The sequence below is a fragment of the Scyliorhinus canicula genome, chromosome 6, assembly GCF_902713615.1.
Source record: "Scyliorhinus canicula chromosome 6, sScyCan1.1, whole genome shotgun sequence".
NCBI classification, from domain to species: domain Eukaryota; kingdom Metazoa; phylum Chordata; class Chondrichthyes; order Carcharhiniformes; family Scyliorhinidae; genus Scyliorhinus; species Scyliorhinus canicula.
The window spans coordinates 124994965-125009435 of NC_052151.1; the positions used below are offsets into that span (position 1 = coordinate 124994965).

Genomic DNA, 14471 nt, shown 5'->3' on the forward strand with positions numbered 1-14471 from the left:
CCGTGACCCAGTGACAGTGAAGGATTGACAATATAGCTTTGTGTGACTTGAAGGGGAACTTGCAGGTGGTGGTGTTCCCACGCGTCAGCTGTCCTTGTCCTTTTTGGTGGTACAGGTCAGAGGCTTCAAAGTTGCATGGGCTCATTCTGCTTGGAGATTAGCTGAATGAGAGGTGATCTCATTGAAATACACACAACTTTGCAAGGGTTTGGAAAGGTAAATGTGAAGACAATGTTTTCCCTGGCTGGAGCATCTGCGACTCGGGGCAAAAGTCTCTGTGTAAGACATCAGTCATTCAGGATTAAGATGAGGAGAACTTTCTTCACTTGGAAGGTGAATCTTGGGACTTGTCTACCACCAGACTGTTGTGGATGCTTAATATTTAAGTATATTCAAGACTGTGTTTAGTAAATTTTTGTACACAAAAGTAATCAGTTCATTTCAAGCATCAACGATGATCTCACTGAAATGGAGGATTAGGTGCACAGATCATACTTCTGTTCCTATTTCTTACGTTCTTATTAAGTTTTATAAGCCTGGATGTTCCTTTTTGGTACAGTTTATGGCAGAATGGGATTCATTACTAGGTTACACAAGGAAGAGAACTCTACTGTTTACTTCTAATTTGCCTCGGTCAGCCAATTAACATAGTTACATGTGTGGGTAGTGCATGCGTGATTTGAGTGTAAAACTGCATGGAAGTGAAATTAAAGAAATAGGTGCAATTAAAGAGTATCTTAAAATTTCAGAAAGGCTTTATAAAATTGTCCAATGCATCCGGAACTATTAATAGATTTTACTAATGTTGAAGGGGTGAGATTAGATAATTAGAATGAGTCTGGAGAACTGAATTTCGGAGCTCATTGGCATGCATAGCTCAGCTACTTGTTGCCTGAATCGGCTATAACTTCTAATTACATGGCTAGTAATTTATATGAATGCTTCCTTCTCTGGTGATTTTGCAATACAAGTGTTAGTCACTACTCAGCAGCCCAAGCCTGAATGTTGTCGAGGCCTTTCTGCATATTGACACAGATTGCTTCAGAATGTAGTTCCTCAATACTGAAGCAGCCTCATGCAATGACCATCTCCAACAATAGAGAATCTAACCATCTCCCCTAGATGTTCAATAGCATCACCATCACTGAATCCCCTACTGTCAACATCCTGGGAGTTAGCATAGAACTGAATTCTAATTGAAACAACCATATTAATGATGTGGTTACAAAAGCACGTCAGAGACTGGGAATTCTGTAGTGAGAACTCGCCACCTGACACGTCGATGCCTGTCCACTAAGTAGAGGCGTAAGCAAGAAGTGTGATGGAATGCTCTTCACTTGCCGAATGCAGGTCAAGTAATGCTTGAGAAGGTCAACACAATCAAAGACAAAGAGACCACTTGATTGACACCCCAACCATTATCTTGCACGTTTACTCCCTCCGCCACCGATAGTAGCAACAGTGTGTACCATATACAAGTTGCACTGCAGCAACGCATCAAAGTTCCTTTGACAGCACCTTCTGAACCCACAACCTCTACCACCAAGATGAAGGACAGCACATGCATGGGAACACCACCAACTGCAAGTTTCCCTCCAAGCCACACACCATCCTGACTGGGAACTACGCTGCCATTCCTTCACTGTTGCTGGGTCAAAATTCTACAATTTCCTTCCTAACAGCACGGAGTGCAACTACACCACATGGCTTACCACCACCTTCTTGAGGACAATTAAGGATGGGCATTAAATGTTGCCGTTGCCAGTGCTGCCTACATCCCATGGAAGCTAGAAGGTACTTTCACACACTGGGTCCTGTCCCTTGCATTGTACCCTTTTTCAACAAAGCAAAAGCTTGGGGGACAGCCATTCTATGGTTTATTCTCTGTGATAATGCCTTGACTAATCAGTGCTGAACTGCTTAAATTTGAATTTAAAAGCATGGTTTTTAGTCCCTGGTGCATTCTTCATAGCATGGCTCTGCTAATCAGAGTCAATTTCCAAACCAATCAGCACCCTCTTCTCATGCATCATACATTGTTATACTTGGTTGTCTTGTGAATCTGGCCTGATGAGTGCAAGATGAAAAGCTTCAACAGCATGTCTCTTTTTTCAGCAGTATTCAAGTAGGGAGGGTTTGCTATAGTTGTTTAGGGTGTTGGTGAAACTACATCTGAATGCTGATTCATTTTCAGCCACTGAGGTACTTTTACACATGCAAATAACATGCCTGTGTCTGCCACGGAAATTGGTGAAGAAATATACAAGGAAGTGTTGCCCAGTAGAGTGCTCAATTTATGTTGTGAATGGCTGCCTGAAGAGTGTGAAGAGAAATTGTCAGAGTATTTCACAAGTAGAAATGATCAAGACTGTCTCCATTGGAGTTTGAGTCATTACTTCACCAAGGCTCAAAGTGAGATTGGTCAAGAAACTTAATTGAGAGTGCACGGTTGTAATCTTGGAGAGCTGTAGCAAAGATATCCAAAAGTAGATCAATATATAGCAGAGCTGTGTTGTGTGTCTCAGAATGAGAAATGATCCAACCAAAGTTCCTTTCATTCCGTGGGCAAACATGAGAAAACCGTGTGGCGCAAGTGGAAGGGAAAGAATATCTTGTTTTGGTCAAAGGTTGTAGCAAGTGGGTAAATATTGAATCTTTGCCCAATACGACGAGCACCAAAACTATTGAGGATTTGAAAGTTGTTTTGCAAGTTATGGGTTGCAAGAGGGTTTTGTGTTGGATAATGGTCTACAGTTCATGTCAAAAGAGTTTGAAATATTCCTGAGGGGTGGCACAAAGGGTACACTGCTACCTCACAGTTCCAGGGACCCAGGTTCAATTCTGGCCTCGGGGTGTCTCTCTGTGGAGTTTGCACTTTCTCCCTGTATCTGTGTGCTCTAGTTTCCTCCCACAGTCCAACGATATGCATATTAGGTGGATTGGCAATTCCAAATTGTCCCTCAGTGTCACAAAGTTCAGGAGGGGTTACTGGGTTATGGGGATAGGGCCGAAGCGTGGGCTTAAGTAGGGTATACTTTCAGTGGGTCGGTGCAGACCTGATGGGCCAAATGGCCTCCTGCACTGTAAGATTATATGATTCTATGAGTTAAGAATGGGGTCAAACACACTTTAATACCACCAGATCACCCATAATCGAGTGGTGCTGCAGAAAGAAGCATTCAAAATTGTGAAGAGGTCTTTGCAGAAAGTTTGCGAGATGACAAGTGACGCAGTAATTTCCATGTTTCTCCTTGATGCTAGTTAGACTATTTCCTGTTCTCTTACCGATTAATCCCACGGTCTGAAACGGATTGCTCATTGTAAATATTTTCCGAGGACAAGGCATAGTTTTCTGAAGCCTGATGTTAATAGCAAAGTAAAAGAACAGCAAAATGATGTGAGATGAGTCATGATATCGCAGGCATCAAATTTAGAGTTCAGTGCTGGTCAGAAGGCCATGGTGCAAAACTATTGAGGTGATGACGAGCAGTAAGTGTGTGGCATTATTGTAGAGACGAGGCGCATTAACATATATCTAGTGAAGTTTGGAGAGAGACTCCATTGGTGTCTTGTAGATTACTTGGTGAAAGAGGAAAGTGACAAAGGGAGAGTATGAGAAACCTCCTGGAGTCCAAATTCCTCCTGCAGTCCAAAGGGAAAATCGGAACAAGTGAAGTCAGAAAGAAACTGAAGCTTGCCAGTATCACAGAATCCACCAGGGGCAATGTGAGTTGGGGGCAAAGTGTTGACGTCGGGGCAGGATTTGTGGATTTTCACGATAGCAAAACTGGTGCCGAACCTGGACCGATTCAGCAACTGTGAAGGGGCTAGCACCAGCGACAAATGGAATGCAATCGATTCCAATGAAAATGGTGAGGGATTCATCAAGTTCGTGATTGACACTCTGGAGGGGAGGCTGGCAAGCTGCAGCATATACACATTACAATCCCCACACACACTTATCCCAGCCAACAAGATGGTGCTGGAGCGTGCCCATACAGCTGATGGGGTGGCTGGGGCCAGAGGGAAACTCGTTTGGGGGGGGGGGGGGGGGGGGGGGGGGGGTGGGGGGGGGGGGGGGTGGGTAGGAGGTGCGGTGGTGGCTTGGGGCCAATTATAGGACCCGTGGCCCTAAATTCACTGTGGGCTGTCAGCGGCATGCGCAGCTACATGGCTGCCTTTCCAGCTGCGACAATGGTGCCTGTGCCCGTCCACCCCAATCCCACAGCTCACTTCCTAGGTCGTCTCTCTCGCTCTCGCTCTCTTTCTCCCCCCCCCCCCCCCCCCCCCCCCCCCCCCCCCCCCCCCAAGACAGGTTGAGTGAGTGGGTAAATGCAAGGCAGATAAAGTATAGCGTGAAGAAGTGCAAAGTTATCCACTTTGATAGGAAAAATAGAATGGCAGAGTATTATTAAAATGGTGATACATTGGAAAATGTTGATGGGCAAAAGGACCTGGGTGTCCTTGTACACCAGCCACTGAAAGCAAGCATGCAAATGTAGCAAGCAGTTAGGAAAGCAGGTGGTATGTTGGCCATCATTGCAAGTAGATTTGAGTACAGGAGCAACAAAGTCTCACTGCAGCTGTCCAGGGCTTTGGTGACACCACACCTGGATTATTGTGCGCAGTTTTTGTCTCCCAACCTAAGGAAATATAAACTTGCCATAGACTAAGTTGAGTGAACTCCCCCGGCTGGTTGGGTTCTGGGCAGGCTGGTACGCTGGCCGTGCCACCCGGGCAATCTCAGCAGGGCATTCCTTGCAGAGGCTGCACCCCAAAAAATAAAGGTCAGTTTGATAGCGGAGTCATTCTTGGTGCTGCATTCTCTGAGAAACACCCTGCCTTTCGCACCCAGAACAGGACTGTTATTTGTTAAATCACACAGAGCTATATTTGATGGACTTTATACTGTATAAGAGGGATTGGAGCAGGGGAAGCAAAATAGAAGGTCGGTGATAGGTGTGTGCCGGGGGAGATAGCAAAGGGATGTCTAGGGCTTAAGACACAGCCAGTGTTAATGGCTGTAGAAGATGCAAAGATAGTTGAATGTTTGAATAGGAGAACAAAGGCCAGTTCAAGCAAAACTAAAGAACAAAACTAAAGAACAAGTGACAGATGTGGAGGAGGTGGGGATGTGTTCTATTGGGGCTAAAGAAATTGGCTTCTTGAAAAAGAGGGGTCAAGAAGGAGAAAGGTCTAAAGCTGCTAAACTCTATCAAGTCCAATAGGCTGTAACGTGCCTAACGGAAGATGAGGTGCTGTTCCTCCAGTTTGCATTGGACTTCACTGGAGCATTGCAGCAGGCTAATGATATAGGAAGGAAGAAGCAATTAGTTCTTGCTCTTCTTTATTCCTTCTTTATATAATGTTCAGCTTTTTAGAAGGAAAAGTTTGAGGCCAATTAATTACAGCGTCCAAATATACCTCTTCTCGCCAGCTCTTTTGATTATCTCTTCGAGTTGGCATCTTCACTGCTTAACAAAAAATAATGCTATAGTAAACTCCGGATCGGATTTTATGCCAATGGTCACGGAAGACCATCTTGATGAGCCAAATGAATTGTTGGAAATGGAGAAAATGTCTTCATTTTTTTCTCTCCTCTAGTTTTCTGGAGTATGGTTGGTCACATGGACACAGATGTATCCCTCACAAATGACTGTCCAGAGACACTCATGAAATAATGTGCCATCAGAGTATAAATGCAGACGACGTTGCAGCTGAACGTAGGAATGGTTACATCTGAGATTTGCATGTTCCAGTAGCAATTTCTGTATGATGAGCCTGATCATTCTACCTGTCCATTTCCCTACTTCAGGCGCATGGAGTATGAGCAACAGCCAGATATCTTGTGGATTATAAAAGCAAATTACTGCGAATGCTGGAATCTGAAACCAAAGAGAAAATGCTGGAAAATCACAACAGGTCTGGCAACATCTGTAGGGAGAGAAAAGAGCTAACGTTCAGAGTCCAGATGACCCTTCTTTGACAAAGGGTCACCTGGATTCGAAACGTTAGCTCTTTTCTTCCTACAGATGCTGCCAGACCGGCTTAGATTTTCCAGTCTTGTGGCTTATTTTGGTTTTTTTTTGTGTGGTTTACCAATGTTACTCAGTCCTGGATAAATTAAATTGCGGTTATGAAGAAATCCATGTACATTCAAATTATTCATTTTGTCTTTGGTGTGATTAGCCTTTAACTTTGTTGTTAGTGAGTATGGTGACCTTTGGGATGAGTAAGTTGGCAATAATCGGGCAGCTCGGCATTGAAATGGTTAGCACTGCTGCCTCACACTGAGGACCTAGGTTCGCTCCTGGCCCCAGGTCACGGTCTGTGTAGAGTTTGCACGGTCTCCCAGTCTCTGCAAGGGTCTCACCCCCACAACCCAAAGATGTGCTGGGTAGATGGATTGGCCAGACTAAATTGCCCCTTAATTGGAATCTATAAAAAAAGTTGGCTATAATTACATAAAATCATTGTTTACAGGTGATGAACAAGCTTTGTGTGTGGAGTAAAGTGAAGTTATGGAAGCCTACTCATTTTACATGCTCGCCTCAAGGCAGTTTGATTTCTGTAAAGATGATTCATTTTTTGTTTTGTTTGGAGCTGTACGTTGCTTTTCTTTGTAACTCTTCTTGGCTATAATTAAAGTGTATATAATAGCAGAGTGTGATTCCAACCCTTCACTGCAATTTACCTGTAATGTCGCATTTAATTCAGGTTGCAATTAAATATCTGAGCCTGACACACTTGCTTTTAAGAACCAAAAACAGAAATAAATTTTTTTGCATACAATAGCACAGCCTATTCCTTCATTCCAGGAAGCTGTTTTGCTGAATTACAGCCTGTGGACAACTGTACCTACAGGTGAGATGCAGCTGAAACACTACTTGCTGTTTCATCAGCAACAGTCGAAAATCCAGACCTTTTTCCTCTGTTCCTGCCAAGTTGTGGAAGGAATCTATCCACTTTTACGAAATATCACTGTGTAGTGATATGTTTATTTTCATTCCAACCTTGCCATCGGAGGCCCTATAACTCCCATTGTCATGGGAACCTGTTTGTCCCGCTCACTTGTAAACCTTTTTTGCTGTCCTGTTTGAAATTTGTGGTGCTGAAACAGCTGTCGTATTTCCTTTTGGTAGCACGTTGCTTTTGGTGTTTTCCAGTTTTTAGGTGGTTGGGGTTGGGATGGTGGGGGGCAACAGGAGCTGGAAATCCTGCAGAAGTCCGGAAACAAGGTTTGCAGCAGCAGGATTTCCCATTCCCATTGTGTGCAGCGGGAGATGCCTGGACTCTTCCCACTGGCACTTAGCAGTGGCAGGGATGTTCCTTGATGTTGGTGGGGAAGTGGGGGTAGCTGCTCCATGGGGTGGGTGGGGAAGTAGGGGGGGGGGGGCAGGGGGACTGTTGGTGGTGAGTTATTATGTGGTGGTGAGTTATTATGGGGTGGTGGGCGTGGAGTTCCTATTTTTAATTTACTGTATTGGGCTGTCCTTTTATAAAGCGCCCTTACCTTAGTGACCGCTCTCCCCGCCTGCGTACCCCTTCACTTTTCTTCGACTGTGTGATGAACTATATGGCAGGGAAAGTTGCCTTTAGGGTTGGTGGCTTCCTTGCTGTTTTTCCTGCCAACTGTGCAACTCTGCCTTTTTCTTGGACAAAATTACACACTAGTTGTCTGATCATATTCCTTCTCTTTTCCTGCAAGAATTGCAAATCACTAGTCATCTTCAGTGCAGAAAGCATTGAAGATGGACACTGAAGGAAAGAACTTGCCCACAAGTTCCCATCCCCAGGCCATCCTGAATTGCCTCCTAATCACTGACGTACTTGATTGGCTAATTGGCCTGCAGCAAGATCTCCCAAATATTACCAAGATAAATTATCGATTTGTTTTGATAATGTAGTTGACGGTCAGGGACAACGGGCTGACCAAGAAGGGATTGAGCGAGAATTATATTGAAATTGCAGCACAAAGCAGGCCATTCAGCCAAACCTATCTGTTTTGATGTGTATCTTCCATAAAGTAGCCTGAGTTGCACATGCCCACACTGCTTCCACATCTCTCCTCTTTCCTTCAACCGCCTATACTTTATTATTGACAGCTTCTTTGTTTCAGCTGCTAACTCTGCTGGTGTGCTGCACAGACTCTGAACTTTCTGTGCAAAACAAAACAGCTCTCTGTGCTGAAGCTTTTTTGCTGACTATTGTATCTACTGAACTTTCAATTTATGTTTAAGAGCCCTCAAAAATCTGAAATAGCCCAATTGTATTCTGTTCCATCTATATGTTAAAGATCATATATCTCCCACCCCAATTTCTCAAAAGCCTGTCTTCGTATTTGCTTCAGAAATGTTCACAAACGTAAATTGTTCGGAACAATCCTGCTCTTGCCTGTTTCTCCTTATTTTCCCTGACCTATTGGTAGTCACCACTCCTTCCTTTTATCATTGCCAATTGCTTAAACTCCAATTGAACCACTCTTATGAATTCCCAGTCTAGATAAATTCTTCTTTTGGAAGTACCATTTTCATTCTGTTCTTAACTCAGCTACCCAGTTGTTTCAGTAATATGGAACGCGATTCTCCCATCGGGTAGCTAAGTGTCGACTCCGGCATAAAAAATGGAGCGTTTTACTCCGGCGTCGGCGCCCGTTCTGAGACCCGATTCTCCGGGCCACAGGTGGGATAGCACGGCTCTGGAGCAGTCCATGCTGCTCCAGCTGATGATCACGGCGTGCACCCGGCGCCACGGGGTCTGCGCATGCCCAGTTGGGCCGGCACAATCTAGCGCATGCGCAGTGGCCGCCTTCCCCGCGCTGGCCCCAATGCCAAATGGCGCAGGGCTACAGGAGCCGCGTGGAAGAAGGGAGGCCCCCAGACAGGGAGGCCGGCCCGCCGATCGGTGGGCCCCAATCGCGGGCCATGCCACTACGGAGCCCCCCCCCCCCCCAAACAGGGTCAGAACCCCCGCCCCACAGGCTGCCCAGGACCCTTCAACGCCGAGGTCCCGCCAGCTCAGAGGATATTTGAATGGTGGGACTCGGCTTTTTGTTGACGGCCGCTCGGCCCATCCAGGCTGGAGAATCGCCGCGCTGGCCCATGCCAGAGAGTTGGCGCATTCCCCGACCAGCGCTGTGACGACGACGCCAGCCCCAGTGGCGCTGATTTTCTGCTCTGCGGAGAATCGCATCCCGGCATCGGGGCGGCATGGCACGTTTCGCACAGTGCCACGTCGATTCTCTGATTTATAAAGACAGTATTCATTATAAGTGCGGGTAAAAGAATTTATAATGCAAATATAAATTTAGGAATTGATTTTATGAACTAAATTATGTTTGCGCACTCTGGTTCACTCTCTCTTGACTTCTTAATCCTGCTTCACCTGCAGACCACATTTTGGCCTGGATGCAGTGCCACATGGTATTGACTATGGTCATATTGGATGATTTTCCCTGAAAACATTTCAGAAGAGTTTGACAACAGTGGAGAAAGGTAACTTCCAAAAGGCATTCCTTGTTTTGCGTCCATGTGCAGTGCCTCAAATACATTGTAGTGCTCTAATCCAGAAAGTCAGTTGGTGAAAGTTGGAACTGGAGCCAATCATAGAATCATAGAATGTACAGTGCAGAAGGAGGCCATTCGGCCCATTGAGTCTGCATGTTCCTTGGAAAGAGCACCCCACTTAAGCCCACACCTCCACTCAATCCCCATAACTCACTAACCCCACCTACCCTTTTTAGACACTCTGTGGGGTAATTTAGCATGGCCAGTCAACCTAACCTGCACATCTTTGGACTGTGGGAGGAAACTGGAGCACCTGGAGGAAACTCGCGGAGACATTGGAGAACGTACAAACTGCACACAGACAGTGACCCAAGCCAGGAATCGAACTATGGATTCTGGAGCTGTGAAGCAATAATGCTAACCACTCTGCTACCATGCCGCCCAATCTTAATGTACACAATTTACCAAGTTGCACATTACAAGCGTACACTTCCCAACCTAACTACAGTTTTAGTCTGTGTATTTATCAGGGCTCAAGTTAATGCCCTCCGCCTGCATGCAATTAACATGCCAATGCATTATTATTAATTAATCAGCAAAAATGTTTGGTTGTATGCCGTTATAAATAAATTGTCCACAATAAATTACTCAGTTACCAGCATCAGGTACAATGTTTCTGAAGTAATGGAGAACGTAACAAATGATCAATTAGGTCTTCTGGAAGTTTATTTTGAAAGTTCTTTGTATTGTCAGAAAATCAAAGCTGTTTGTTTACCGTTGGCTATTTTTCAGTTCTTGGTCACAAGTGTTTTTTAAATTATAAAATCCTGAAGATGATAAAGCCCATAGTTGAAAATACTGTCAAGGTTAAGAAGAGTAAATGTGTAAATCAGGAAATAAAAAATAATTGATGACAAACTTGGATCTCAAAAGGTTAAAGATTGTAAGAAGAAGGAAACATTGAGGTAGGGAAAGCCCAATTTGGAGATATTAAGAAAGGAGCAGATTCCAGCACGAGTGTGTTAACAATCTTGTTTTCAATACAGTGGCTTTATAGAAGTAGGAAGAATATGTAAATTTCAGGTTTTGAAGGACAGTTCAGGAAGCACCGACTATAAAATCATTGATTAAAGTGAAGATGAAGGAGAATGCCAGTAAACAACGTCATTTTTCTTATCCACCTTGGAGCGTGTGAGGCCCTTGAAGTGCCTCTTCAGATTCAGGAGTAATATGGAACTCCTTGTGTTCAAAGCTTCAGAAAGAGTTGGTGGAAAATAAATATTTCATGCAGGCGAGGAACCGTAAGTGGGAGTCTTTTGTAATTTGCAGTAAAATTTCTAGCTCCGTTCTACCAGGGCAGGTTAACATTGAATCCAGTGCTGATCGGAATGCATTGTGCTTCTTGGTCACTGGACCTGAATTTACAGTTGTGTGCTACTAAGTCGATTAAACTTTAGATAAGCAATTATTATGGTATATCATACTTGTGCTGACTAGCATAATGTATAATAAATCAAATAAATTGCTCCGCTTCTAAGAATGAGACAAAGATATAAATTGTTCTCAAGGAATGAATTTATAAAATGCCTTTTCCTTTTTAGAGCGGCTTGTGAAGAATAATATAAATGTTAAAATTTCACAATGTAAAAGATCATTTAACATATGAATTGAAATAATGTGCAAAAATATTTATAGCCAAATTGGTGTAAAGTAGGTGTGAATTGTTTTGTCAGCTGAATACAAAGATCTGAAATGCTATTTAAACTGCGTTTAATTTTTAACTCTGCTGTGTTGCTATGGTTATAAATCAACGTGTGGCACCATCTAACATGGAGGTTAAGATTCTCAGAATTCCTTCTTAATTTTCCGGTCCAGGATGGGTTAGATGACTACTTAAACTCTTCACTCGGAGTGTTTCAACAAGTAGTAGAACCATTCTTGAATTCTGCAGTCAAAAAAGAGCAAGACTGAAAAGAGTTTGATTTTAGCGTTTATCTTGCACCAATTTTTAATTACACCCAAATCATTTTCTGATTACATTTCTAAAATGTAGAATCTAAGAAAAATCATGTGAACTTGGTAAGCGTGGGGGCTTGGTAAGCGTGGGGGCTTGGTAAGCGTGGGGGCTTGGTAAGCGTGGGGGCTTGGTAGGCGTGGGGGCTTGGTAGGCGTGGGGGCTTGGTAGGCGTGGGGGCTTGGTAAGCGGTGGGGGCTTGGTAAGCGTGGGGGCTTGGTAGGCGTGGGGGCTTGGTAAGCGTGGGGGCTTGGTAAGCGTGGGGGCTTGGTAAGCGTGGGGGCTTGGTAGGCGTGGGGGCTTGGTAAGCGTGGGGGCTTGGTAAGCGTGGGGGCTTGGTAGGCGTGGGGGCTTGGTAGGCGTGGGGGCTTGGTAAGCGTGGGGGCTTGGTAAGCGTGGGGGCTTGGTAAGCGTGGGGGCTTGGTAGGCGTGGGGGCTTGGTAGGCGTGGGGGCTTGGTAGGCGTAGGGGCTTGGTAGGCGTGGGGGCTTGGTAGGCGTGGGGGCTTGGTAGGCGTGGGGGCTTGGTAAGCATGGGGGCTTGGTAGGCGTGGGGGCTTGGTAAGCGTGGGGGCTTGGTAGGCGTGGGGGCTTGGTAGGCGTGGGGGCTTGGTAGGCGTGGGGGCTTGGTAGGCGTGGGGGCTTGGTAGGCGTGGGGGCTTGGTAGGCGTGGGGGCTTGGTAGGCATGGGGGCTTGGTAAGCATGGGGGCTTGGTAGGCGTGGGGGCTTGGTAGGCGTGGGGGCTTGGTAGGCGTGGGGGCTTGGTAGGCGTGGGGGCATGGTAAGCATGGGGGCTTGGTAGGCGTGGGGGCTTGGTAGGCGTGGGGGCTTGGTAGGCGTGGGGGCTTGGTAGGCGTGGGAGCTTGGTAAGCATGGGGGCATGGTAAGCATGGGGGCTTGGTAAGCATGGGGGCTTGGTAGCTTTGTTCAGTTCTTAGGCAGGATTCTCCGTATGCTGACAGCGGAATTACGAATTTTGTTTGGGCGAATTGGTTTTGACACCTAACTTGTGGCAAGCGCCTAATCGCAATTCTCTGGTGCCTTGATAGCGGCGTCACTGCGTTCCACTCTGCACGTGCAGTAAACGCTGTTGGCATATCATTAGTGGACCTGAGATGGCATTCTCTGCGGCCTCCACCTCCACCGGGTAAATTCCTGACGGCGAGGTTCACTCGTGCTTTCAAAAATAGTGAAAGAGACATCATGGCTGATATGGGGGAGAGAGGGATATAGAAAGTGTCCAACATCGCCTAGTGTGCTGACAGTTGTGCTGCTGGCCGGGGAGCTTCTGCCAGGGCCAAGGGGAGTAGTGGAGCGGGAGAGGGCTGGTGGCCACGAGGTGGGACGTGGGGTCTGGGTGGACAGGCACGGAACACCATTGCCACAGCCTGCTAGGCAGCTATGGGACTGCGCACACCGCTGACTGCCCACTGTCAAGCTCTCGAGTATCAATCCTGACCCCAGCGAATCCAACACCATTTTCCATTGGAATCGATCGTGTTCTATGTGGCGCCAGTGCTCGCCCTTGAAAGTTGTTGAATTGGTCCAGGTGCGGCGCCAGTTTCCTAGCCCGGCGTCAAAACTTAGTCTCCGGAAAGGAGAATCTGGCTGCAAATATTCAGGAGCCAATGATTCTTAGGCCTGCCTACTCACTAAATGTTCAAAATTATAAACATGGAGAGGATGTTTTGCCAGCATGAACTGTCCAGCATGTGCCGAGCTCCCTTCCCAAGAGGACCTTCGATGTTTCAACCACCAAGGAGGTAAACAGTGGAAATGGGTGTAATGCCTGGATCTGGTATGTCTCTCTTGTGGGGACCATGAATTGGATTCAATTTGAATAAGTTTTTGGAGGAGGCAAGGAGCTGGATTAGGGATTTGCCACTTTCCACCTCTGATAAAGTAATAAAAAATGTAGGGTGGAATCAGAGCTGCCTGTCTCATAAGTAAATTGTTGCACGCAAGTAAACACAAAGATTGCCTGAGATAATTTGAGGCTGCCCAAAACCAGTCTGAGGGGGAGGATAGACCTTGTGTTACTTCCCAAGACTGAGCTGACAAAATGGTAATTTTTTTGATTGTGATAGATAGGAATATTGACATTAAAAAACGGTAATTGTAAGTGTGCCAATAAGAATTTCTTCACAGTTTTAGTCATTTAAAAATACCACTGCCATAATTCCACGGACCAATAGTCAGAAAGAACAATTTGTGCTGAAATTGTTTTTGCTGATTATCATCTAATTCTGTTGTGTAAAACTCACCTGAAAATACCACCAAGAATGTTGGTTGTAATTGGAGCTTATTTATTAAGCTTTCTCCAAAACCAGGTGGGCACTATGAAAAAATCAGGGGTCTTGCTGTGGGAGTGTGCAAAAGAGCCGTTTATTACCATGTCTGCCATATTTGGAGCTATGTTTCTGCAAAATTAGCCAGAGGTACTTGGTGTGATTGATTCCAAGTTGTTTCTGTTGTGGGGTGGGTTCCACAGCACTGGTACAACAGAGGCAATTGCAGATTGCATCCATGCATTTGTTTCAAAGCCAGGCTTTGTGATTTTAATCCCCACATCTGACAAAATGAGTCTGTAAGTGGTTAAAGTGGGGCAGAATCTTAGAATCCCTACAGTGCAGAAGGAGGCCATTTGGCCGAGTTATGCAGAACCTCCCTGTAACTCTTTCCGTTATTTGGACTCCTGGTTTTTGGTGGTCCTCTGCTCAGGCAGTCATGTCTCATAAGTATATTCAAAGGTTGGTGCCTGATGATGTAATTTAGACTTCAACACGTCTTTAAACTTGGGCTGGGTGAGTTGCGCACTGTGCCAACCACTTCAGGGAATGCTGCTGAGAAACAGATCCTGGGCTGGGTGAAGTTTCAAATAGTTCTGTGGTTTCTAACTGGGATAAAAGGATCAGAACTTGTTTTCACCTCGGTTCCTTACAGCTCTTCGAG

The 14471-nt window shown here is 45.6% G+C and overlaps 1 protein-coding gene across 14 annotated transcripts in view; it reads left to right on the top strand.

Moving 5' to 3' along the window:
- The window catches only part of dtnba (dystrobrevin, beta a), a 705977-nt gene that overhangs the window by 99420 nt on the left and 592086 nt on the right, over positions 1-14471 (top strand). For 12 of the 14 annotated variants that reach the window (XR_005460995.1, XR_005460994.1, XM_038800088.1 and 9 more), the window contains exon 2: positions 9391-9494. The exons of the other annotated variants lie outside the window; for them this stretch is intronic. Coding sequence is in view for 10 of the 12 variants with exons in the window: in XM_038800088.1 (XP_038656016.1) it covers positions 9445-9494 (50 nt within the window). In the remaining 2 variants the exon portion in view is untranslated. The remainder of the gene's footprint in view (positions 1-9390; positions 9495-14471) is intronic. 14 annotated transcript variants of the gene reach the window in all.